The sequence below is a fragment of the Lycium ferocissimum genome, chromosome 8 (assembly GCF_029784015.1).
Source record: "Lycium ferocissimum isolate CSIRO_LF1 chromosome 8, AGI_CSIRO_Lferr_CH_V1, whole genome shotgun sequence".
Lineage (NCBI taxonomy): Eukaryota > Viridiplantae > Streptophyta > Magnoliopsida > Solanales > Solanaceae > Lycium > Lycium ferocissimum.
Window position 1 is genome coordinate 25,708,061 of NC_081349.1, and position 27,048 is coordinate 25,735,108.

General features: G+C 32.6%; 2 protein-coding genes across 2 annotated transcripts; one reads left to right on the forward strand and one right to left on the reverse strand.

The window, feature by feature from the left end:
* Positions 1–1,651: 1,651 nt before the first annotated feature.
* Positions 1,652–2,182, forward strand: LOC132066756 (small polypeptide DEVIL 4-like). Its single transcript, XM_059459974.1, has one exon. The coding sequence runs from the start codon at positions 1,829–1,831 to the stop codon at positions 1,967–1,969; it is 141 nt and encodes a 46-aa protein (XP_059315957.1). The 5' UTR covers positions 1,652–1,828; the 3' UTR covers positions 1,970–2,182.
* A 15,900-nt stretch (positions 2,183–18,082) lies between these two features.
* LOC132067714 (SUPPRESSOR OF GAMMA RESPONSE 1) lies at positions 18,083–25,672 on the reverse strand. The gene is made up of 6 exons (XM_059461017.1): positions 25,516–25,672; positions 21,449–21,584; positions 20,977–21,163; positions 20,245–20,750; positions 19,027–19,431; positions 18,083–18,452 (listed from the first exon to the last, which is right to left on the reverse strand). Exons 1-6 carry the CDS (start codon positions 25,521–25,523, stop codon positions 18,381–18,383), a joined length of 1,314 nt encoding a protein of 437 aa, XP_059317000.1. The 5' UTR covers positions 25,524–25,672; the 3' UTR covers positions 18,083–18,380.
* Between the last annotated feature and the right edge of the window lie 1,376 nt (positions 25,673–27,048).

Here is a 27,048-nt window from a genome sequence, read left to right on the forward strand (position 1 = left end):
GAGCTTTTCGAATTTATTTATTAAATTTCCACTAATTAAATTAAAGAGATAATTATACTTTTGGCCCTTCAGTTTTTGATAAATTCTTATTTTGGTCCTTGAAATGGTTGGTTTTGGTCCTTTAATATAAAAAATATGCGATATTTAGATTTAAACTATTTTTGAACTATTATCTTCAAATATATTGTAGCAATATACATTTTATATAACACATTGACAATTGCATCGTCTAGGTACTTAAAAATTCATTAAATTTGTGAAAATTCACCATCACAGAGATTAAAGCGCACATATAAATTAACTGAGTTAAATCTGCATTACCAAAAGTTACAAGTACCAGAATGAAACTTTGCTAATATTTGAGAGACTAAAAGCGCTAATTTCCTTAATTAAATTATTCTTCTTGATAAGATTTTAGTCGTTAATATCGTCTGACCATATTCATATTCCATCACTACTTAAATTCTCTAATGATAATCCACAATTCTCTAATGATAATCCACATCATCATGCATATAATGTACGTGTCAGTTTTCATATTAAGTCAAAAGAAGGATAAGATTACAATAATCAGAAGCCATTAAACGTTAAGAAGGTGGTTAAGATGTGCATTTGTAGTAGGATCCAACTGAATTATCCCCTATTAATGCCTCTTTGACCCTTACGTGGAACCAACTAAAATTATTTCTTTTTTTAATATTCATTGGAAATATCTATTAATTACACATAAGCAAGAAAACGACCTTATGATAAAAACAAATTATGAATGAGGCAACACAAATACATGTTGTAGGGCAGCTCGTAAACTAAGGACTGTGCTACCTTATTCATGTAATGGCTGACCCATTATGTTTGTAGGTATTGCCTACACTATTTGTCCATAGACTGTGACATATTGTATACCAATTATAACCAATGTTTTGACTTAAATAGTTAAAAAAATTAGGGTAAATTCAAATTGTTGTGTGACCACTTGCAACTTTTAGGATTCACAAATGACACAACCACACCTAAGAAAGAAAAATACGATATACAAGTTCAGATTCGTGCTGATCAGTAGATCCATTAGGAGGTAAAACACTCTCAATTGGAAAGTAAATCCATTAGGAGGTCTCGATCGGAAAGTTTTTCATTTTCGAAATTCTAACTGAAAACTTCTAATTAAGATAGAGGAAATTCAAACCAAACCCCCGTACAGAAAGGTGGATACATACATATCTATTTTTCTTTTTTATCTCTCATCTAGTGTCTGGTGTCTACATTCGACTTATTTGTGATTTGCGTCGCATAAGGTCATTAAAAAGGAAAATACTCCTACCTGAATTTTATCTGTAACCAGAACGCAAACCCAAAATATGTGATTAATGGTGCAAGGATGGATATTATCTATTCAACCAAACAATTTTGGGTGGTAATACATACACATGCCACAAGTAGTTGTATATGGTTGTAAAATTACATTATTTTTTACTTGGTTGTGGTGTGATGTGGGGTATGGGGTACCAAGTGGAAAGTAGGACCCACAATGGACTGTGTGGTGAGCTATAGGAGGCATTGCACATCCTTTGATGCCCCCATAGTGTCCTCTTTACTCGACCAATACAATTTTGGACCACTCTCCAATCCCACCTATAAGAACCCCTTCTTGCCACTTAAACTTAACACATTCATTTCAATCTCTCTACACACACCAACAAAAACCAAAAGAAAAATACATCATCAAGAAACCCAAAGCTCTAAACAAAGAAAATCCAAGAATCACTTCAAACATTCCATTTTTCTTCCTTCATTTTCTTGATTTTCTTTCAATCACACAATTGAATTAAAGATGAAGATGAGCAGCACCAATATGGGAAGTTCCAAGAGGAGAATTTCAAGCAGAGGAGTTGGAGGAGTTCTTAGAGAACAAAGGGCCAAACTTTACATTATTAGAAGATGTGTAGTCATGCTCCTATGTTGGCATGATTGAAATCATTCGAGAAACAAGGCTATTAGGGGCTTTCTCTATATTTTCTTTCTATTGTTCTTTTCCCTCATCTTGGGAGTGTACATAGCAATGGAGGATATTAGTTAATTAAGAGGGGTTTAACAATTTTGTACTAATTTAGCTTATTAAGGCTCTTCTTGTATACATATCGGATAGTTTCAATCATTTCAATCAAAGAAGATGATTTTGATTCAATTTTGCGTCTAATTTCTCTTTCTTTCCAAAATTGTTTTGTTGCATATGGTGATTTGAGACTTGTTGAGACATAGAGATAGTCAAATTTTTTGAGTTCAATTCCTCTTAATATTTTCTACTATACGGAAATTCAAGTACAATTGGTCAAAGTATTTTGATTCCTAGAAATTGAGTATTCATTTTTAAGAGGACACTAATTTTCCCCATTTTGTTAGCCGGGGCTTCAGTCTTTCAAAATTTAATCTTTGATCCAAAATTAAATTATTAAGTGCATCTAAATTATGTCAAAGCTACTTCATGACTTCAACTTTCATCTGAATTAAAGTTCTACTATCTGACTGTTGGTTATCTATGATTCTTCGAGCCTTGTACGTGATTTTCTTTTTGCATACTCTCTCCTGTACAGAAATTTATTCGGATCACAATTTCCCTTGATGTGAAGTATTTGAAGTTCAATTTTTTTTATAAAGAATTAAATTATTACTCCCTCCATTTCATAATAAGTGATGCTTTAGGCTTTTTATTTTGTTTCAAAATAAGTGGTGTTTTAGGATTTCAAGAAGAAATTGATCTTATTCTTTTAAACTTAAATTGATTTTATTCTTCCAAACTTACCTTTATTTATAATCAAGAATCATTAAGAGAAAAGACATCATTTCCCCCTGGAACTTGGCAGCAAAACTCACTTTAGCAACTAAACTTAACTGGTAATTATTTACCCCCCTAAACAACTTAACCGATAATTATTTACCCCCTTAGCGGCTGGACCCAGGTTAATCAACAGTGTATTACACTTGTACGTCATCGCCACATCATTCTTGTCATCGCTTACGTCAAAAATTACCAACTCTTCATTTTTTATTTTTCTTTTATTATTTTTTCTCTTTCTTCTACTTTCTCCTCATTCTCACCAACACCGCCGCCCCGCCACCAACACCGCCGCCCCACCTTCTTCCGCCCTCCACCCCCACCCCAAACCGCATTGGATTTCTTCATTATTGAAGAACACCACCACCACCATATCAAGTCGAAGTCCACCGTATTACATCACAGGAACTTCACGCTTAAGGTGTCAAACAAGAAATTGATTAGGTTGAAGCCTTCATATACACACAATTTCATTAGGATATCGAGGCAAGTACATTAACCGTCTTCTTTAAAGAATGCCATAAACAGCTGAAAGAACAGAAATACAACTATCCTTGTGGTGAAAGCACGTTTCATTGCATACCTTCCATTACATTTGTTCTTTGGAAGTATAGGGGAGTGAAGTAGATTCATTTCTCCTCCACCAACGAGCTAATCTAATAAATAATTAACTTTCAGGTATGAGCCCAAACAATAAGCATTCAAGGATATCTGGCTAACTCCTGCATTTTCATATTTTCTTTTGTTATTTCCTCTATCAGTGATGCTTTCCTTTCCAAAATACTCAACTCTTTGAACCTGAAAATCACCACACAGATCAATGTATTAAGTTTTCCTAATACTAATAACCGGACAATACAAAGCAATATAAGAAACGATATGAGAACAGACGTGCATAACTAAACATAACTAAAAGTCGTTTTCCCCCTCGTACTTTTAGTTAAACACAACTAAAAGTCTGCCGGACCGCATAACTAAACATAACTAAAAGGTTTTCTCCGGCATCTTTAGTTAAACACAACTAAAAGTCTCCATTAGGATCCGCATAACTAAATATAACTAAAAGTCCGCCTCCAAAGATATTCAAATTTTGCATTTCTAAGAAAGTATGCCTCGCATCGAGCTTGCATTTTAATCTTCTTATGCAGATAATGTTCCAACTCACATGCTTAATCTCAGTTTACAAATTAACAACAATTAACATAAGTATGAATTCAGCTTGAGACAAGCAACCCAAGCAATAAGCATTCAAGGATATCTGGCTAACTCCTGCATTTTCATATTTTCTTTTGTTATTTCCTCTATCAGTGATGCTTTCCTTTCCAAAATACTCAACTCCTTCAACCCGAAAATCACCACACGGATCAATGTATTAAGTTTTCCTAATACTAATAACCGGACAATACAAAGAATATAAGAAACGATATGAGAACAGGCATAACTAAACATAACTAAAAGTCTGTTGAGGGGCGGACTTTTAGTTAAACACAACTAAAAGTCTCATTTGACCTAAGATAACTAAACATAACTAAAAGTCTGTTTCTCCTCGGCGGACTTTTAGTTAAACACAACTAAAAGTCTCTGATCCTAAGATAACTAAATATAACTAAAAGTGCCGCCCCTCCAAAGATATTCGGCTTGCATTTCTAAGAAAGTATGCCTCGATCGAGCTTGCATTTTAATCTTCTTATGCAGATAATGTTCCAACTCACATGCTTAATCTCGGCTTACAAATTAACAACAATTAACATAAGTATGAATTGACTTGAGACAATGCAACCCATAATTCCAAATCCACCGTTTGAATAACAATAACAATTGTCATTGTTATTGTTAACACAAATAACAATAGTAAGCGACCCTGTCCCCCCTCTTCTTCGACGGTGGGTGCATTCAATGATAACAATAATATTTCTTTGAAGACAAGAATTGTAATTTCGATTGTGAAGATTGTTCCTTGAATATGTAATAAGAAATTAAAGTAACTAGAGCTTAATAACAAAACCCAGAACAACACTAGAGAGAGAAACCAACACAGCAACAAAGCAAATGTCAATTTTATGCAAATGTCAACTTTATGCATTTGAATGACTGTTTCACGGTGAATTTGAAATTTAAGGTTTGTTAACTCAACAAATTTAATCTCTTTATTTGTGTCAAATCAAACCCATAAATTAAATCTATATACAAAGAAACAAAGCGAGAAGAAAAAATAGTAGGAATAACTGTGAAGTAGAACGAAAGAGAAGGGAAAAGAATAAGAAAGAAAAGGAAAAGTTAATTTAAAATAGAAAATAAAATATTAAGAAAATCTTAATATATCATCCAATTAGAAGATGACATCCGTACAGTTGGGATCACTTTTAGTATTTATTTTTTTCCTCCCACGCGCTTTTAAGAGATTAGACACTTTCTTGTACGTCACCCGTAAGGGGGGTAAATAATTATCAGTTAAGTTGTTTAGGGGGGTAAATAATTACCAGTTAAGTTTAGTTGCTAAAGTGAGTTTTGCTGCCAAGTTCCAGGGGGAAATGATGTCTTTTCTCAATCATTAAATAGCTTTTCCTTTTTCTAGGTATGTATTAATTAGGGGTAAGTTAATAAAATCACTCATAATTTTCTAGGAGTAATCAATTTCTTAAGGTATGTGCATAAGCTAAAAACACCACTTATTATGAAATGGAGGGAGTTTATTTTCCTAATAAGAATAGTAGTACATTAAATATTACTGAGGAATTGCAATAGCAATTGTACACTTTTACTTAATCCATCTTGAGAGTTTTTCCTTCTTTGTTTTGCTTATTTTTTTATTTTGGTGTTCTGCAATTAGTTGAAGGGAGAATGATCAAATTATAGAAACAATATGTCTAATTCTTTTTGTTCTGTTTATTTTCTTCAATTGCCTCTTCTTCTTCTTTTTTTAATTATTATTTTAAGTTTTGGCGAAGGAGGGAGATGGTGTTTCATTGTGATGCTTGTATCATAATTGTAGTACTACTATAGGGTTCTTAATAAAGACTAAAGTTCACATCCCTAATTATGATTAGTAAAAAAAAAGCGTGATCTAAAGAGCAAAACTTTTTATTATTACAAGGTAAATTTAGCACCTAAGAATATCAAGAAGGTCCATAGATTAATCATTTGAAGCAATTGATGGTTATGATCAAATGTATATAAAGCTAGTCAAACTAATCCCAAACCTTTTGGCACCGTTGGAAAAGCACGCTTGCTAAAAGTGCTTAAAGCACAAATTTATGTTTGTATAAATGATGTTATTGTGATTTCTTTTATCATTAAAAACAGTGAGGGTCCATTTTACAAATATATATGCATCTTTTTTTGAATTTTCAGTTGCGCGTGCACTCACTGTTTATATATTGAATTTGCTTATGCTACTATGTAAATCTCTCTTCACAAAAGTGTAGCGGTTCAGGTTCAACTGTCAAAAAATTATTAGTTCCGATTCAATTTTTGGGGCCTCACAATTTTATCCCCCAAGGATTTAACTCAAATAGTGCCTCAATAGTTGAATTCTATCCCCACCTTATAAGATTTTAACGTTCCCTTTTCATTTCGATGTGTTATTTGCTTAAAGCAGGCTTTGGCCGATGATCAAATTAGGGATGTATTGGCTCTTTATATGACCTATATCAATTCAAGCTCAACTGTCAAGGTATTATTTGTTTTGGCCCAATTATTGACACCTCACACTCTTGTGCCTTTGAGTTTTAACGTTTTAATAGAAATGATGCTTCGATAGTTGAATTCGCCCACCTTAGCCTCTAACTTTACTCTTCCGTTTTAATGTGGAATTTGCCTAAGACAAACTTTATATGAAATTCATTTTGATCCGCTTAAATTTTGTTCAATCTGCCTATTAGACGCCCCTAATTTAACCGTCAACGATCGATGAGTTGTTACAAAGAGGAACTTCTAAAGAAGTGCATGCATCTTACTTTAGTTACATTAGCGTGATAAAAATAGTAAAAGATTTTCTAAGGTATGTTTTATCTTTTTAATTATTATTTCCTTGTTTTACTCTGATTTTTTTTGTTGGCAACGCTTTTTACAGTTGTCTCGCTATGATATTCTAAACAAATATGAACATAAACATTGCTCTGACCAAAAACTAGATGATAATGTGTAAGAAAATCTTGAGTGATTTTCTTGTCGAGAATCAAACAACTACATCGATTATAGAAAAATATTGACGGCCTTTAGAAATTAGTAAAGACTTTTTTGTTCACATAATCGAATTTCTAAGCATGATTAATTGAATGATGAGCAGTCCCAAAAGCCAAAAGGCAAGATATTGCTTCTTAGGATATCTAACAATTTAATTATTATTATTATTATTGGGAAAATATACCAAAAAGCCATTTTTAATTTTGTTTTCTTCCCCTTTTCTTTTTGATGGTCAAGACTATAATTAGTCTCCTAGATACTACATGAAAATGGTCTCAATTAGTCCAATTATTTGTTCACTTTTTGCTACTATTGGAAAAGCACCTCTAAATGTGTCTTACACTATCGTCATTTGGTCAAGCAACATATTCAATTAAGTTATAATGGGGATCCAACATCGATTAATAGAATTTTCATTTATATGCACTTTTGGTCCTAAATTATTGATAAATCTAATTTTGATCCTTGGAATAGTTGGCTAAACACATTTAACCTTTAATTAATTAAAATATGTATTTTTGGTCCAGTTATATAGCAAATATGTAATATTTAGACTATTTATATAACTATATTACTCTCAAATATGGAGCAACTTTATGAATTTAACACAACACATCGATGCTTAAATGGCTTGACACTTCATAATCCATTCAATTTGTGAAGATTCACAAATAAAGGGATTAAATGTGAACATATCAATCTAAATGTGTTTACTCAGAGATCACCAGATTCAGAATTAGAATTTACTAATAATTGAAAGATCAAAACTCCAGTTACCCCAAGAGAATAACTGGGGATTTTGTTGGTTTTAAAATAAACTTTCCCACAATTATTGGAAGTTGCTAGAAACATTAAACTTGTTTTAACTTACAGTTAGATGATAATGACTTGATACAATATTTGTTTGGATTCTTGTCCACAACCAAACAACATGAATGGGGTTTATCCCTTTAAATTATTGGAGTTAGGGAGTTGCATTTCAATTATAAAATATTTTATTTGTTTTTTATTGGAGCTCAATTAAATTTGAATTTATACTGAAAAGTCCTACCTTTAGGGTAAAACGCTCTCAGTAAAAACAATTTTACACCCAGAGACTTGAACCTAAGACCTCTGAATAAAAATGACGGATTCCCAACTATCAAATAAACCATTAAAGGGTGTTTTTCTAAGTGGTGTAGGCTTATCACCTTATCTAATGGTCTTTTTAGGGTTGATGGTCTAAGCTAATTTAGTGGGCCCATTGGGTTTGGAGTCCAGCCCATATTCACGTGTCAGATGTTTACTGTCCAGAAAAAGACCTCCACCTAACAATATTACTACTCATTTATTGTTATTTATTTTTCTTAAGGTTGATAAAATGATTTTCCGATAAATGAGGTGATTTTTTTTGCAAAAGGACCAGTTATGTTATATGTACTTTTTGATCAGTATGGTACAAGAAGTAAAGTTATTATAAAAGACAAATTCTGTAAAGTTTGACTCTTTTTATTTCTTGTACAATTTTAACTTTTACACATTACTATCAAAATTTGGATTTAGATTTTAGTTCTTTTTTTTTCCAATCGAATTTATATTTTGATAGTGTTCTAGATATATTATTTTCACCCCTATATAGAAAAATAAAAGTTACAACTTCAATATACAGTCCAATCAAGTAATGTCACGAGACCCGACGATCTTTTTTGTGTGTTAATTTACGATGAAAGAGTAATGGAAGTATTGTTTTTCAAATTCAAAAGATTAAGGGGGTTAAGTAAAATTTACACATCATCAATAAAAGTTAACATAAAAAAATCCACGTGTTACTGTTACCGCCACAAGATAGAGAAATTGTACAAAATAACCAGTTAATTTGAATAAAAGTAACTAATTATACAAAAAGATTAACTAAGTGTTCTTGAATTCCCATATGAAAGAAAACAATTAGTCCATCCATTTCAAAAAAGATAAGTGTTCGGAATACGAGAATCAAACCTTTTAATTTTAAGTCTCATAAACACAAATATCGATTTTTTGATACTTTTACATAAATTAACGTAATGAGAAACCATGAAAAGAACAATAAATTAACAACTTTTAATTTTTAAAATAAAGCTATTTGAAAAAATTGTGATCTAAGTGGAAAGCAATGGTAACACTATTATAAAAAAGTGGGATATAGGATGTATATTCAAGATACCAAATCTGTAAATACAGATAAGGAATCCTTTTCTATAGTAATTTCCAAGCACCACATTCCATTTTGTCAAAACTAATTCTTTTACCCTATGACAAGAAAATACCAAAAACCATGACAAAATCAAAGTTATATTACATTCAGGATGGATATAGTATCCAATTTTATTATGATTGCATACTTTTTAAATCTCCTTTTGTTTTTCCAGTTCTACAAGGCAGGTATATTATGAATAGGGCCAAATTCACAATTCAAAGTGCAGACTTTAAAAGAAGGAAACAGGAACAAGAAAAATCATAAATGTATGTAGATTAGAAAACAAAATTACTTCCTACTTTGGTAACACTGTTATTATTTGATAAACTTTCCCCTTTGGCTACAAATTTTAAAAATATTTTGACCTAAAATCCCAGCATCATTGCTAAGACGAAAGATGTAATAGAGTACTCCTAAATTATAAAAAGAACTATAAATTATCAACCTTTATTTTATTTTTTTCCCAAAAACAAGCTATATGAAAAAAATTGTCATCAAACAGAAAGCAATTTGACTATCAAAATGGTAATACTGTTATAAAAAGTGGGATATAGGATGTATTATTCAAGATACCAAATCTGTAAATACAGATAAGGAATCCTTCTCTATCAAATATTTCCAAGCACCACATTCCATTTTGTCAAAACTAATTCTTTAACCTTATGGCAAGAAAATACAAAAAACAATGACAAAATCAAAGTTCTATACTTCTATTACATTTCAGGATGGATGTACCGTCGGATTTTATTATGTTTGCATACTCGTTTTATCTCCGTATTTTATTCTGATTGTAGAAGGCAAGTATATTATGAATAGAGCCAAATTCACAATTGGAAGTGCAGACTTTAAAATAAGGAAACAGGAACAAGAAAACCCATAATTGAACGTAGATTAGGAAAAACATTACTTCCTACTTTGATAGCACTGTTATTAGTTAGAAATCTCCTTGACTACAAATTTAATAAATACTTTCAAAATATACAAACACACAACACAAACACATACATTACACATTTAAACTTAAATATACATATACATATTTTAAAATTTTATTTTTTCACATTAATTTTATTTTGACTGTCATAATTCATACTTCAAATCCGATCATCACTGCGAAGAGGCAAGATGTAATAGATAATCCTTGTGGCTTATATATATATATATATATATATATATATATATATATATATATATATATATATAAAATTAAACGATATATTCTCGCTTTAGAATGTGAAAGTTAGGCGTTTGAACATGATATGATTAAAGTTTTTAAAAAGAATAGTATTTGAATTAGAAATTGAAAAGGGGTATTTAGAAGTTAATATAAATTTCAGTTAAAAAGGTTGAAATTTTGTGAATAAAAAATATTTTTCAAAAAAAAAAAAAATTAAATTTGAAGTTAAAATAATAGATCAAATTATAAATTTAAAAAAAAATACGATTTTTCCTCCCGCTTAAATTTCCATTAATCTGTGACCAGAATTTGTCTCTTATCCTCGCATTTCAAGTATAAGTTATTTAACGCTGATCAAACGACAGTAGTTTTATCAGTTACGTCAAGGCAAGACTCCCCTTTAAATTTTAAATATAAACTTAACTGAAATAATTTTTAAATAAGTCTCGAATATTTGAAACCAAATACAAGAGTGAGAGAGTCCAAAAGAAGTGCGCCAAAGGGTGTCTAGCTGAATCCACTAATGTAATATTCTGTTGTCGGCCAGTTAATATAAGCCAATTTTACACCTCAGCCCAAAGACTTTGGCCCGACACAATATTGATCAGTCAAAACAGCAGCCTTATCCATCCCCACGTGCACCTTCCTCTCTTATTCAACCATACCCAAGCTATTGTCCTCATGGTCCCAACCCCCACTCTACCCACCCAACACCCAACTCTTTTGTGATTCGTTCTAATCATCAAATGGTCCACCCCTTCTCCATATACCCCTCATCCATTACGTATATATGATTGTATCTACGAATCGTGTATACATAAGCATACCGCGTACTGATCTATCCTTCGTACCTATATACATAAGCAGAAATCTGCATCGCCTATCCTTCGCGTACCCATTTGCGTATCACATTTGGATTGTTATTATTGTTGTTGTTGTTGTTTATATACGTAGGAGTTAGAGTTAATTTTTTTATGTTATATAAGGATGTTGAATCTTCTTGGTAAAAATCTTATCACCGCCACTGAATAGAAGCAAATTCTTACCCGTAATTGTCACAGAAGAAAAAAAACGAAATGATTTTAAATGACTAATTACAATTTGAATAGAAGAAACAGAAAACGGATCAAATGAACCCCAATTACCTCAACCTTTACAATATGCTCATTCAAAGTCCGCTCATACATAAAAGGGTGGATCCAGCGAAGAAGATGAGTTCATACGAATTTAGTAGTTTTGGTTTAAAATATTTGCATGTGTTAAAATTCTTACTAAATAAGTACAAATAATAAATTTTGAAGCCAAGTAGATTAGATATGATGTAGCAAAATTTCAAATGCAAACCCAGTTCAAATTCTAAATTCGCCCCCGATATTTACCAAACAATATATCCACACGTATAAGGAGTACTCTCTCATGCACACACCCTTCCCCCTCTTTACTCTTTATAGTTTTTGTATATTCTTTTTTTCCAGATTTATGCAGTCCATATGTGGGCATAGGACCACAAAGGGACAGAAGAGCACAAGTTGGATTAGAACTTGAAGGGTGTATACTGCACACTGTAAAGGGAATGTACTTTGGCCAAGTTCACAACTTTAAGACCCCTCTTGCATGTTTGTGGGCTATACTACTAACTCATTTTCCTTTTTCTATGTTATTATTTCTATAGATAGATTCAAAGGTACTGAATCAATTGACAATAATTGATGGGTCAAATAGAAAATATATAGGGCAAATGTTGTTTGTGACCTATCAATACAATATGGTATAGAGCTCTACTATTTTTCACGTGTAGTTGCACCTATATTGTCTCTTTCATATACCATATCACATTCCTATTTCAATTATCTTAATAATAAAGTCTTACATCAATACTAATACATATACACACACCATCTAATATACTTGCAATTCTCTTCTAGTGTTTTCAAGTTGTGTAGTACTTGAACAATACTTGGTAATAATATCGGATGTTTACGCAAATAGACGGTTGCATTTACTATATATTTACTTTTCCCAGCTAATTATATAAATTATATATTGAAAATACACGATTATACACATATTATACATGAGTTTTACATATATTATACATTTGCCGGTAGCTTAAGCGGTTGGATCGGCGGCTGTTTAAGTTAATTCGTCAATAATTAATACTTGATACGAATTGTGATTCCTGAGAGTTAAGTTACTTCTCACTTTTTATATTTCAGGTTATAGTTCGTCGTTCTTTGGAGGCGATCGAGTTAGTATTTTTTTTATTGTTGTCTAAGACGTTTTAATCTGGGTTTAAATTCGTCTTTGTTTGTGTATCCTGACTATTCAATTATTTTAATCGAATTCTATCCTTAATTTACTTTCAATTATCGTTCTTTAATATTTCATTGCTTTGTTGTATCTCGGATCGTATCAATATGTTTAACAAAGATCTATACACATTCCGCCAAACCAGAAGAAAAATCAATCGACTCGATCAAAATGTCCATATGTATAGTATCGACAATATTTATTCTTTTACTGTAAATAATTTTAGATTCTATACTGTAACGGTACAAAAAATACTTACACAATCAAATTACTTGGAAATTAGCAAGAATCTTATTTATAGATATATACTGAGAAGTGTAGCTGTTAATGTCCTAATTAAACTAATCAAAGTCTAAGATGTCTCGGCGTTTTCTATTTTTAAATGTAAAGCCATGGCGGCGATCAGTAGTTAAAGTTAGGTATGAAAAACAGTTGCATCATACATATGGTTCATACAATAAATCAATTTTTTTTATGTACTAAGATTTGGTGCTTTGATTAATTCAGATTTGCATGAGACAACAAAATCGGTTTGTTGGTTCTTGCCTGCCTATAAAAATATGAACTAAAGAATATTTATTACAACAACCTTTTCTTATTTTAGAATCTCTCCAGAGGAAATCAGTAAAATAGTTGTTAATTACCCAATTGCATGTCACTGCATATGGACAGTTGAGCAAATTTGTTTTGAAAAGCAAAATTTATTTTCCAGGTAAAATTTTTGATTAACAAACAATCCATGTTGCAAAAATAAATATTTTACATATTATGTAGTAAAATAAAGGAAGGAAATCCTGGAATAACCATAAAGTTATCTTCATATGATCAAGGTTCAAGTTATAAAATTAGTCATTAATGCTTGGGTCATGAAATGTTTCCTATTGTACACTCCGAACTCTTTGTGAATGCGAGATACTTAGTGCATGCACCAACTGCTCTTATGTTGTTTTAATGAAAGAAAAGTAGTAAATATGTTGTTTCCAGTGTTCCGTTTATAAAAGTGTTCACATTTTACAAAGGATCAAAAGGAAGTTTTGGATCAACGATAAAATTGTCTCGATCTATATGACTTTTAGGTTATGTGCCTGAGAGGTGAAATCAATCCAGTACACTGCCTAAGAATGTGGTCCTTCCCCAAAAATTACGTGAACGCGGAATATTTCGTATACCTGACTGTCCCTATGTCCTAAAATAACTGTCCATATGTCCTAAAATAAAGGCAGGTAGTAAATGCGCTTTTCTGGTGTTCCATGCATAGACGTGTTTGCAATTTTAAAGTGTAGTTTCAAAATCTTTGGCATGTGTTAAGACTCCAAAACTTGGCCAGAGTGTCAGAGACCCCTTTGCGTCTGTTGTTTAAACACATCAGCAAATGGGAAGAGGGCAATTGCTAGACTTAGGATCACACTATGTAGACAGCAAATAATGGCCCATTTTCTATGCCATGTACAAAAGACACGTGGAATTCATCTAGCTGGAGCGAGGATATATTACCTTAGTACACAAAGTGTAAAAGGGTATCTATCAAATCACCTATAAAACAATCATAAGTAACCGTTTATATTAATAAAAATAATAATCTGAAAAATAAAATAAGTTATTTGTTACGATCAATAACAGCATTAGGAGTTCATGTAAATATTTTTTTTAAAAATACTACTAATATAATCAGTGATGGAATCAACATTTCCACTAAAGGAATCAAAATGTAGGTTGTGTTCAGTATAGAGGAAAACATATTCTGATAAACGTTTTCCAATTTTTTTATATTTCTTTGGTCAAAAATTTTGAAAAATATTATTTTTAGAAAAATAAATTCTTTAAAAATAAGGAAAATGATTTCCCTAATGAAAGTGGAGAAAATAAGTACCACAAAGGTGGCACTCCATCAACCACTCCCACCACCCTACGCACCACCCCTCCATCCCCACCACCAACCCAAGTCACCCCCCTACATTTTTTTTTAATTAAGTTTTGATTTTTATTTTTTATTTTTTTTTTTAGGTTTTCTACACCGCCTTGCTACCCCTCACCCCACCCCACCACCCCTTCAAAAAAAAAATTAATTAAAAAAAAAATAGTGTTAAATAATTTTTTTTTTTTGGTTTTTTAAACCACACCCCCATGCCCCTCGCCACCTTCAATTTTTTTTTTTTTTTTTGAAAAAAAGTCTTGTATTTCTTTTTTTGTTTGTTTACTACAACACCACCCCCGCCCCCCCTCTTTCAAATTTTTTTAAAAAAAAGATTTTGAATTTCTTTTTCTTGGTTTTCTACACCCCACCTTCAATTTTTTTTTTTTTTTTTTTGGTTTTCTTCCCCACCCCGCCGCGCGCGATTTATAAAAAAATGGGAAGGTTGTGTGGTTAAATTTGGTGTGTGGAGCGGGTGGTTGTGGGGTTGGGTGTAACGGTGGTGTGGGGTAGGGTGGGTGAAGATGAAGGGCATTCGAGGGTGGTGGTTGGGTGGGGATGAGATTTGGTTGGAGGGGTGGTAGTTGGGTGGGGGTGAGATTTGGTTGGGGGCTGGTGGAGGGTGGGGTGGGTGGTGGGGCTAGAATGGGTATTTTTAGAAAAATATTTTTCACTAACCAATCGAACACGAGAAAATAAGTAAGAAATTCACTTATTTTTCACTACCCAACCGAACATGAGAAAATAAGTAGAATTTCACTTATTTTTCAAGAACATATTTTCCAGGAAAATACTTTCCTCCCTACCGAACACCCCCATTAAGAAAATATGAATAATGTTAATGGGATTTACCACATGTTGTGCAGGGGCGGAGCCAGCCCTTCGGGTGTGGGTTCGGCCGAACCCAGTAGCTTTTGTCCGAACCGTATATTTGTATTAAAATTTTTGTCAAATATGTACAAATTATTAATTAAGAACCCAGTAATTTTAAAGAATTAGAATCCCGAACCCACAAGCTTCGAATCCTGACTCCGCCTCTAATATTGTGTGCACATTAAAAATATTGACCTATCTATACAGTATAATAATCCGGAAAAGGAGTGCCAATTGACTCTCTTTGGAGTTTGGACAAGGTAGTTTGAGCTACAATGTCATACATAGTTGAAATTTGAACATGTGCTCCGCAGTAACTTTTGAATTTCCTTTACTACTATTCAGACTCTTTCCTTATAGGAAGTTAATTCAACAGATATACATCACAAAAAATTCCCTTTCTTTGTATTTGCATAATGTAATTTTCCGGCAAAGCTAATTCCAATTGATGCCCTTGCCTCCACCTATCTAGCTTTGCACACTAGTGGCGGAGCCATCTTTCTCTTATGTTAAATTTATTTTCTTCTTTGTATATTTACTTTTTTATATTTGTATTCTCCTTAGTGAAAATTTTAACTCGGCGACTATTGCCTAGGCACTACAACAAATTGATTTGTCAGTGTATATAAACTAATCCTATCCTAAAAGTTCACTTTTTTTCTCAAACATGTTGCCTAGCTGCTAGACACATAGGTACCTACTGATATGAAGTTTTCAAATTTCAATCATGCCTACAATAAATTAAATGAACCCTAAAATGGTCCCTCCTATAATTTAAAGCCTATAGTTTCAAGACATTAATTAGTGGCTCTTCATCAGATGCATGCACACTAAAATAATCCAACCTGTGCTTCCAACAGAACATGTTCATAGGATCAACATATCTCAATCCCAACCAATTCTACTAGGAAACTAGAAATCTGTCCAAGGAATATAATCTTCATGTAGTAAAAAAAAAAAAAAAAAATCAACTACGAACATTATGATATGTGAAATTATCTTCTAACAATATCAGATAAAGAAACAGCTACTGTGGTCAGAGATTACTCTGTGGTATTTAATTTAACACAGTACATGTGCTTAAATTCGATGGAGCACATGCAATTCGAAGAGTATATTTCCCATTTTCATTAATACATCTATCTATTCTTGATGTAAAATATTGAAATCAACGAAAGGGATGGAGATGTATCTTTTTTTAATTAAATGCACAAAATAAATCACTATTATAATATTATTCTATCCCGCTGTTATAAAAAAGAATCATGGACATTACATCACATATCATCCGTGACAAAAAAATTAGCTATATTCGTAGAATGCTAGAGTAAAAAATGTCAATAATAAAATGATATGAAGATTAGAAAACTTGTACTCTGTATGCAAAGATGTTCGTTTGAAAATGCCTGGGAGAGCTTAAATGCACAAAATAAATCACTATTATAATATTATTCTATCCCGCTGTTATAAAAAAGAATCATGGACATTACATCACATATCATCCGTGACAAAAAAATTAGCTATATTCTAGAATGCTAGAGTAAAAAATGTCAATAATAAAATAATATGAAGATTAGAAAACTTGTACTCTGTATGCAAAGATGTTCGTTTGAAAATGCCTCGGAGAGCTTAAAATATTATGACCAACCAAACTGTTTAATGTTATATTACGACTGGAAAGATGCTAAAAACCCAAAAAAATACCTTAGTTTATATAAGAACAAAAAAAGATATTCAAAATCATATGAATTATCGCTGTGTTAAACCTATGAGTTATACAATGTACAAATGAGATACAGCCAACCAGTTTAAATTATTCATGGTAAAAGTAGTACTCCCTCTGTTTCAAAATGCTCGTCTTGCTTTCTTTTTTAGTCCGTTTAAAAAAACATACTCCCTCTGTTTCAATTTATGTAAACTCATTTGACTGGGCATGGAGTTTAAGAAAAAAGAAAAGACTTTTAAACTTGTGGTATTAAATGAGCCACATAAATTTTGTGTGGCTATAAATCATTACATAAAGGTAAATTGTTTCCAAATATAGAAAGAGGTCATTCTTTTTTACATGAATTAATAAGAAAATAGGTTCACATAAATTGAAATAGAGTGAGTATCTCTTCCCTTTTTTGACAACTCTTTAATTCCAACTTTCCATATAACATGTTTAAAACCACAATATTAAAGTAGGTTTTGGTATATTCTACACATCTTTAATTTAAGACCACAAAATTCAAAAATCTTCTTAACTTTCTTAAATTTCGTGCTAAGTCTATCAGACAAACATGTTGAAACGGAGGGATTAATATATTTACGAATCTAAGGCATTTTTTATGGAGGGGAGAAAAGTATCTCAATACTATTTCAGACTTGGAGCATCTGATAGAGTGCTAAAAAGATACCTTTGTTGTGTGCTTGAGAAGAAATAAGTTCACATACAACACATAAAAGAATATGTAAGAAGGCATACAAGATTGAACAAGATTAGAAATATCACATATGAACGAGGGCACAAATAGCAGATGAGTCATAGATGAGGAAGCACAAAGTAGAAAAGGACATTTCTCGCATGCAAACACTAACTGAGTAGACAAAAAAATGTAAAGTTGCATAGGAAATATAGTACTAATAAAGCTCAGATATGCAGTTATAAACTTGTATTTACAAGGTTAACTAAGCAAGAAATCCTGATTCGGACAACAAACTTTCTTGCACAAAAAGCATTAAGGTGGCATTGAAGCATCGCCGCACATTGGTTACAAAACAGTAAGTTGCATCAATAGTTTCCATTAACTTGCGGTAGACATAATTTCATCACAAGCTTGACAAAAAACTGATCACAAGGATTAGCATTCTCGATAGCATTTGTTGAATTATGATCTCAACCGGTTTGAGAATCAAAACTATACTTGTTCCCACCCCAGGCAATGTAACTGTCCTGTGATCCAAACTCCTGCAGAAATTTGACGTTGAATCAAAACTAAACACAAACAAAGAAGAGATAAACCTCATTAATTTTTGGCTTAATACATAGACAGCCCCTTAAACTTGTCAGCAAATTACAGTCTGCGTCAGTTGAGCATCTGAACACATGATAAATTGTTTCTATTAGACACTTTCGGTTCAAGTTCTGAAGAAACTTTTGCGCGTGTGCTCAAGCATCTATTAGGTAGTCATGTTAATCACATAAAAAATGTCACTTCCTTTCATTATTCACATCAACCTCAATTGGAACATGCTTGCGGTTTTACGACTTATTGAGGCTAATGCATATAATCAAAGAAGGTGATATATTTTAAGTGGTTAACTAACCTTCTACGTAATAAGCACTTAAGAATACATGCAAAAACTTTTCCAAAATTTGAACTTGAAGTGTCTACTAGGAACACTTTATCATGTGTTCAGGTGTTCAATGGGAACAGGTTCTAGTTTGAGTGTCTAAATGAAATTTACTGGCAAGTTTAAGGGCCCGTCGATGTAATCAATATATTGTGTAAATATTATGGTAGATAGAAAAATAGACTTACAAGTTGACTCAGTCGAAAATCAGGTGGTGTGTCAATGTCTATGTTGGCTGGATCAAGAACGAAATTTTGGCACTCCTCCAAATCCTTCTTCAGGTCCTCTGGTCCTAAACGAGCATAATCAGCAAGTCTAGGTTTGCATTTCTGTAGTTTGTCATTTTCACTTCCGTCCCTATTTGGAGACTGGCTCGCAAGAAGATCATCACACAAGGATAGCCCTTCTACAAGTTGCTGAGAATCTAGCAAATATTGTGACTCGCTGTCCCACCATTTCGGGTCATCACCAGTCTCGGTCTCAACTTTTGTCCCGGTTTCATCAATCTGATTCTCTATGATTTGATCTCGATTATTCTCAGTCTGCTCAGGAAGAGCTCTCATGTCATCTACTATGTAATCCTCCTCATGATACTGCGTGCAAAGCAAGAAGAGATATAGTAAGAAAAAGATGCTTCACAATAATGATCAAAATCACTACTATAGTCAAATCCCTCTATATCAGTGTTATTTGTCCGGATAATTTTTGGTTGCTATGGTGAATGTTGTTATAGAGAACATGTAATATAACATAATATGAAAAATAGGTTACAAAGAAAACTTGGCCGTCATAGTGAAATGTTATTATAGAGATAGTTGTTATAGAGAAGTCTGATTGTACTTGACATAAATACTTTATTTGGATTATTATGGTGGGAATGAGGAATTATTAATGCAATGTGAAATGAATATTTTATTTGGATTCTCATTTTTATAAGAAGAAGCTCAACTAATAGGCTCAAAACCACAGATTAGAAATAACCAAACCAATTTATCCTAAACCGAACTTAAAAAGATCGACCCAATCCGAACTTATTTCGATTGGATTGTAATTTCTTGAATCGAAAATCCAAATCGAAGTTTTCATATCCAATCAGACGACCAGCCCTAACTAAAAATCATAGAGGTCGAGGAAATGAAGAAACTTACTAAATTGGTCTAATTTTATGTAGTCCCCCATCCACTTTTACTTGTCCACCATACTAAAAATAGATGTCCACTTTTACTTGTCCAGTTTGGAAAACCATGAGATAATTCACTTATAATAATTTGGGGTGATATAGTAAAATAACCATTTTATTTATTGCTTCTTAAGGGATGTGCCAAGACAAATATGGACAAGCAAACATGGACAGAGGGAGTAACATTGACATTGACCAGCAACAAGAACATTACATGTGGTAATACCTGGGTAATGGGACTGATGTTAGAAGCAGCAAGTTGCTGTCTTGCATCCATAGTTGAAGATAGTCTCTCACCCCGCGGGGGTTCAGGAGTCACAGACTTTGGGCTATGTGGATCTACTTTAGCAACCAGACATTCGGACTCCTCAGGGAATTCTTGTTCCATTTTTTCGCCCTGCTTGACCTGCTGCTGCTGCTGATAAAATACTTTAGACACAACATATTCCCCATCCCTTTCATCTTCCCCTGTTCCTAGGTGATACTGGTGCATCACCCAATTCGTCTTCTCGGCTTTCCCACCCTTACCCACTGGGCTTACATAAAGAACCATAATCTTCTTACACCCTCTTTGAATTCCATCTAAGATAACAGGTTTTGTGCGACCAGTCTTATGCCAACGGACATCGGAAGTATTATCACCATGTATTTTCCTACGCTTACGCGTTCCCGTATTATAAGCCTTAATTGCTCGGTGAAAGAAGTGTGAGATACTTCCATCCTGCTTAACACCTATAAAACTAGTATTCAGCAAAAGCAAAAATCCATAATAAAACAAAAACAGAAAGTGCAGGAACAGGAATAGGATCATCTTTGTTAGGGCTTTTTTCATTTTTGTCCCATCAGCCGAAATTATTTACAGGCGCTCGCCAAAAAATACAAAAGACATACACTCTAATGATGTATATTAAATGTATATTTATTATACAATATGTATAGTATACCCTCTTTTTTATACCTGGTAAATTTTGAGGATGTGTATAGCAGATTCCGTCATCCTCATTAACAGTTGGAATGAACTCATCAATAAAAGGATGGGGCTGCCGATCTCCACCTCCGACTTTTCCAAGTAAGTGCCAAATAACCTCTTGATCAGTTGGATCAAATTTTACACCTCTCGGTAATCCTGGCCAGTCATGGCTGACCTGGAAAGATCAACTTTAATGTTTCAGTTAAAGGTACCACAGCTACCAATTATTCGATACCCTTTGTTCATTTCCCCTCCATTCAAATTATTTGAACTTTTTTTTTTTTCTCGAAATGCCAAAGGTTGGAAAGAGGGAGGGGAAGAGACCAGAGAGATCTAGAAAAAAGGGGTCATTTTACCTTTACTGCATAGCATAATAAGAATTCTTATTAACGGTCCATAGAAAGATATACAACAAATAGATTAACAGGGATAAGTAAAATTCATGTGCCAAGACTCTTACGTCATTATTATCAATGATAAACTGGCACTTAGGGCAAGATTTTGTAGGGTTGCTCTTCCAATTCACTGTTCCAGGATCACCTGATGCACTCTTAATTTTTGTTGCAATCCTCTTACTGTCAACTAACCATGCCGGCCTGCAAAGTATAACCACAACTATGAGAACTACAGTATTAAAACTCTTTTAAATTCTATAGCGCACATGACTGGCCACAAAACAAAAAAACAAAAAAACCCCGGAGTTACTGATTTTATTTAGCCCAAGCATGACAAATAAGATGAAGTTGCAACCTCTTCCTTTTGTCCTCGCTTTCTCATCACATAATTAAAAAGGTCAACGCGGTACCGTTTGTGGGATGTGTCATCCATTCTGTGAAATTTCCCATTTTTAAGTTATATGAGGAGGCTTCTAGAGCTACCAAATGAAGATGTTAGGGTCTTCTATTTTTTGAACTGTGGTGTCCGGGCCAGCTTGCGCTCACCTCAACCAACCTCCCACCAACTACACCTACCAGGTAATACTGTCCACCAAGGCTTAGACAGATGGAAAGAAATCACCTTGTGTTTTTTTGTCTCCGCTGGGATTTGAACCTGAGACCTCATGGTTCTCCTCCCACTTCATTGACCACTAGGCCACACCCTTAGGTGTTGTTTATGTACATTTTTCTCTTATTTGCAACTTCCTATATGTAAAATTGAACTAGAAATCTAGAGCTGTGATAGATTATTAACTTATTCTAAGATGCAGAAATTTTTTCTAACAATTCTAGTGGTCATCAAAAGTATAAAGCTACAATTGTGTTAATAATCATTGTTGCAACAAGCTATTCAGAATCCATTAGCGATTTTCCAGAACACCTGCAGCATTTCTGTGCAAAGAGGTGGACATATTGCAAGAGGGAAAAGGAGCAACAGTAGGATTTGCAAATTGTAGATCTTCAAGAAGAAGCAACCAAAAAAAAAATTACAAGTGATAAGGACTATAAGATCCCCACTTAATATACAGATTATCAGAAAAATATGCTTCTCCTACCTGTCCATCCAGAATTAGCGAAATTAGACAACAATTGAAGCAAAAAAGATCCATGTAAATGATTCCAACTATCTCAAGGGTTAGTCATGTTGAGTCTTCTAGTATGTTAAGAGATCTTTTATGTTAGTAGAAGCTGGAGAGAATCATTAGTGTTGGAAACCCTAAACTATAGAATATCAAAATGAACGGACCAGCTATTGTTGTATTTCATTAAACTATCTAGGGTGAGTTCATTTTCCTAATATAGCATACATCAAACTGGATATTTATCTTGTTTGCCACAATAAGCATAAGACAAGGTCACTAGTTCTATTTCTCTTGCTTCAGGCATAGAAAATATAATTATGAAGAAATATGACTCGTTACTAAGACCCAAAAGATAAAAGTAGATTACAAACAAGTAATCTTCTTCTCTTTACATTAAAATCAAAGAAAAGAAATCCATCATCCTCCTAGATGACACCTTATCTTATTGCCTTGGTCAATAGCCTAAACTTCCGCTAGATTCATTTGTACAAAAGGAGACAAGCACATTGAAGTTTCAATGAATAACACACTGATAATTCCACATATAACCTGTTTAGACAAGCTTGTAAAATCAGCTTAGTTTGAAAAGTGTTTTTCAAAAAAGTACTTTTGTTGAGAAGCAGTTTGTGTTTCACTAATCAATTGAAAAAACATTTCAGCAATTAGTGTTTGGTCAATTTTTAAAAAGTGTTTCTCAAAAAAGTACTTTCGGTACTTTTGGGGAAAAGCTACTTATTTCAGCTTCTCAAAAACAACTTCTGCTTAAAAGCACTTTTTCTTCTCCTAAAAATTTGGCCAAACACCTCATCTTTGAAAAAAAAAAAATCAAAAAAAAGCACTTTTGGCCTTGAAGAAGCTTGGCCAAACAGGTGAATAATCAGGTGTAACAATTATACTCCAAAAAGACTATCTTTGGCTTCGCCAAGTTGTCAAAGTGAAGATGATTCAAATCTAAAATACTAAAATTGAAACTCCTAGATCAGTACATAGTGATATATTTCTCTGGATGGTAAAAATTTCGGTAGTTTATGTTATTAGCCCGATCACCCGGATAAAAATTGTAAAAGCACATAGTATTTTACTAAATGAAAGAAAGTCAAAAAATAACATCATAAAAATGCTAAAGAAAAGGCAGAAACATTACAAACAAGCTTTCGAGTATAGCATTTGTGATTGTCAAAAAGTTCTTTAGACAAGTACTGAATCTATCTCAAAGAACAATTAGTTTGATTAATGCATAAATTATTTCCAATTCGGACTCAAAAGTAGAAAGTTCACAACCTCATTCAAACAAGGAAACCCCTTCAAACTGATTCAAAGAAAAAAAATTAGAACCTCTACCACTTTTAGAGCGTCACTAATGGTCGGTTTTGAATTTTTAAACAAAAAGATTCCAACCTATAACAGACAACAGCTGAATCAAGCCAAACTATCTGCTCAGCATAACTCAATAGACAAATACAACTTTAATCCATTCATCAAAAATCACAACTTTAAGCCATTCCTTGACTTCAAGAGCCGAATAACAAGTAAAGAGCCAGACTTCACTCAAATAACGAAGCACCTACAAACCCATTCACTAAAAGGAAACATCAAAATCTACAGAGCCGTTTGGCCATGAGAATTTTTTATTCACTTCTTTTCTAAAACAATTTCACTTTAATTCAAAATCAGTGTTCGGTTATAAATTTTCCAAATCCAACTTCGAGTTGGACTCCAACTTTGGAGAAGTGCTCCAAACCTGTCTTCCAACTCCATCTTCATAAATTCCAATTATGGTGTTCTCTTCTCTCATTTGCAAAAAGTATAACCAAACACAACTTCATCTTCCACTCGAACTTCATAATTTCAAACAAAGTGAAAAATATCTGGAATCTATGACCAAACGCCTACTTAGAGCGTCACTCATTGGTTGATTTTGAGTTTTTGGGCAAAAAGAAACAATCTACCATTGAATCAAGCCAAAGCATATGCCCACAAAAGCTCAATAAAAAAAATACAACTTTATCCATTCACCAAAATCACAACTTTAAGAGCCAGACCTCACTCGACCAACGAAACCCCTTCAAACCCATTCACTAAAAGGAACCATCAAAACCTACTAACACTCTTGCAGCATAACTCATTAGCCGATTTCGAGTTTTCGAGCAAAAAGAACTTCAAAATCTATCATTGAATCAAGCCAAATTATCTGCTCACAAAAACTCAACAGACAAATACGACTTTACCCATTCATCAAAATCGCAACTTTAAGTCATCCCTTTACTATATCAACAAAGTAAACAGCCACAACTCACTCTACCAAAGAAACCCCTTCAAGCCCATTCACACACACATACACACTAAAAAAAAAAAAAAACATTAAACCTACTAGAAAGAATCACAGATAACAACCCCAGAAAAACACAATACACAAATTAAAACTTGACCCATTATCCAAAATCACAACTTTAGTCATCCCTTAACTTCAAGATTCAACATACATTTATAAAAATCCAATCTTTTTCATATCAACTTACAGATTATGTACATAAAAATTGAAACTTTAGCAGAAAAACACAAAAACTCAACAGACAAATACAACTTTACCAATTCATCAAAATCACAACTTTAAGTCATCCCTTGACTTTGTCAACCCAATAAACAAAGTAAACAGCCAAACTCACTCTACCAAAGAAACCCCTTCAAGCCCCCCCCCGGAAAACCAACCCACCCCCCCCCCCACACACACACACACAAAAAAAAAAAAAAAAAAAAGAACCATTAAACCTACTAGAGAAAATCACACATATCAACCCCAGAAAAACAAAATACACAAATTAAAACTTCACCCATTAACCAAAATAACAACTTAAGTCATCCCTTAACTTCAAGATTCAACATACATTTATAAAAATCCAATCTTTTTCATATCAATTTACTAATAATGTAAAAAAAAATTGAAACTTTAGCAGAAAAACACAAAAAGATACAAAAAGGGGTCAAAGTAAAAGAGAGAATCTACATACTTAGCCATTGAAGAATGATATAATCAAAGAGCATCAAAACCCTTTCTTGATTTTATTCTCCTGTTTTTTTGGGTATATTTAAGAATGTCCCAAAAAGTACAGTACTACTGGTTTCTTTGTAGTTTCCCACTTTTTTATTCTTTTTTTTCCCTCAGTTATTTTTTGAAATTTAAAAACGTGTTTTTCCTTTGGACTGTGACGAGCTTACCGACAAGAAAAGACCTCTTCTTTAAGAGCAAAATAATGGTTCTTGACCAAAAAAAAAAAAACTTAAAGAGTCAAATAACAATATTTTCTTGTCTGTATAAAAGATACTCCCTCCGTCCCAAAATACTTGTCATACTTGCTAAAAATATTTATCATTTTATTTAGCTAAGATATTATTTTTATGGGGTTTTTTTTTACTTTACTCTTGTATTAATTAGCAGTATTTAAGATATTTTGATCATTGATGGAGTACATATTTATTGATAAGAGATACATAATGAATATGTTACGAGGGTAAACTAGTCAAAATTATACTCTTATACAAATGCTTTTTTAAAAGGCGTGTCATGAAAAATACGATAAGTATTTTGGGACTAAGGGAGTAAAAGGAAAGATCCACAATGAAGCGTTTGAAATTTTAGAGGTACAACAAACTAGTTTCAGACATCTCCTTGAAATTTGACTTCATTACACTTATAATATTTTTTATGATTTATTATTTTCTTATTTTATTTTGCTTGTAATTATATTTTAACCTATACTATTTGACTGTATATTTTCCCTATCTAATATTTTCTGATTTTGTTTTTTGTTGGAATTATATTTTAACCTATACTATTTGACTGAATATTTTCCCTATCTAATATCCTCTTATTAATTAAAATTATAATTTAAAAAAAAATATAAAAAGTACTCCAATCCATAAGGCTGTCAATGATTTTTTAAACACCGACTTAATTGATCGAACCATACCGACCGATTATTATGATTATTTTAATAAAATTATACGTTTTTTCTTAAATCTATAACCGTACCGAAGAATTAGTTAGATTTTAAATTTCATACAAAAATAAACCGAAAAAAATATCAAACCGTACTGAATAAATTTATATGTATAAAATATATTTTTATATTAAGTTGAAAAAACTATATTAAATTTTTTGCCTAGGGTCTCGGGTGATTGAAATAACCACGAGCCAACGGGTAGTTAACATCCAAAGTTCTGACTCCGAAACCTATTACGTTACTCCTGTTAAAACTAAATTGTTCTAGCATCTTGAGTAATAAGATACAAGATATTCCAATGATCTTGAGTAGCTAGCTATAAAGTTTACATATCTTTCTCGTATGATTTAAATTTCTCGATATTTAATTTTAGTAGACTCGGTTCTTGAGTCTCATCTTGATTCATTTCTTTACTTGTGTGATCTAGCTTTTGGTCTCTGCTTAATATTATTTTATACTACTGTAAAATAGTGAGATTATCTCTGTTCTTATCATCTTTCATGTTTTCTCTTCATCACCTTTTAAATTATAAAAAATTCT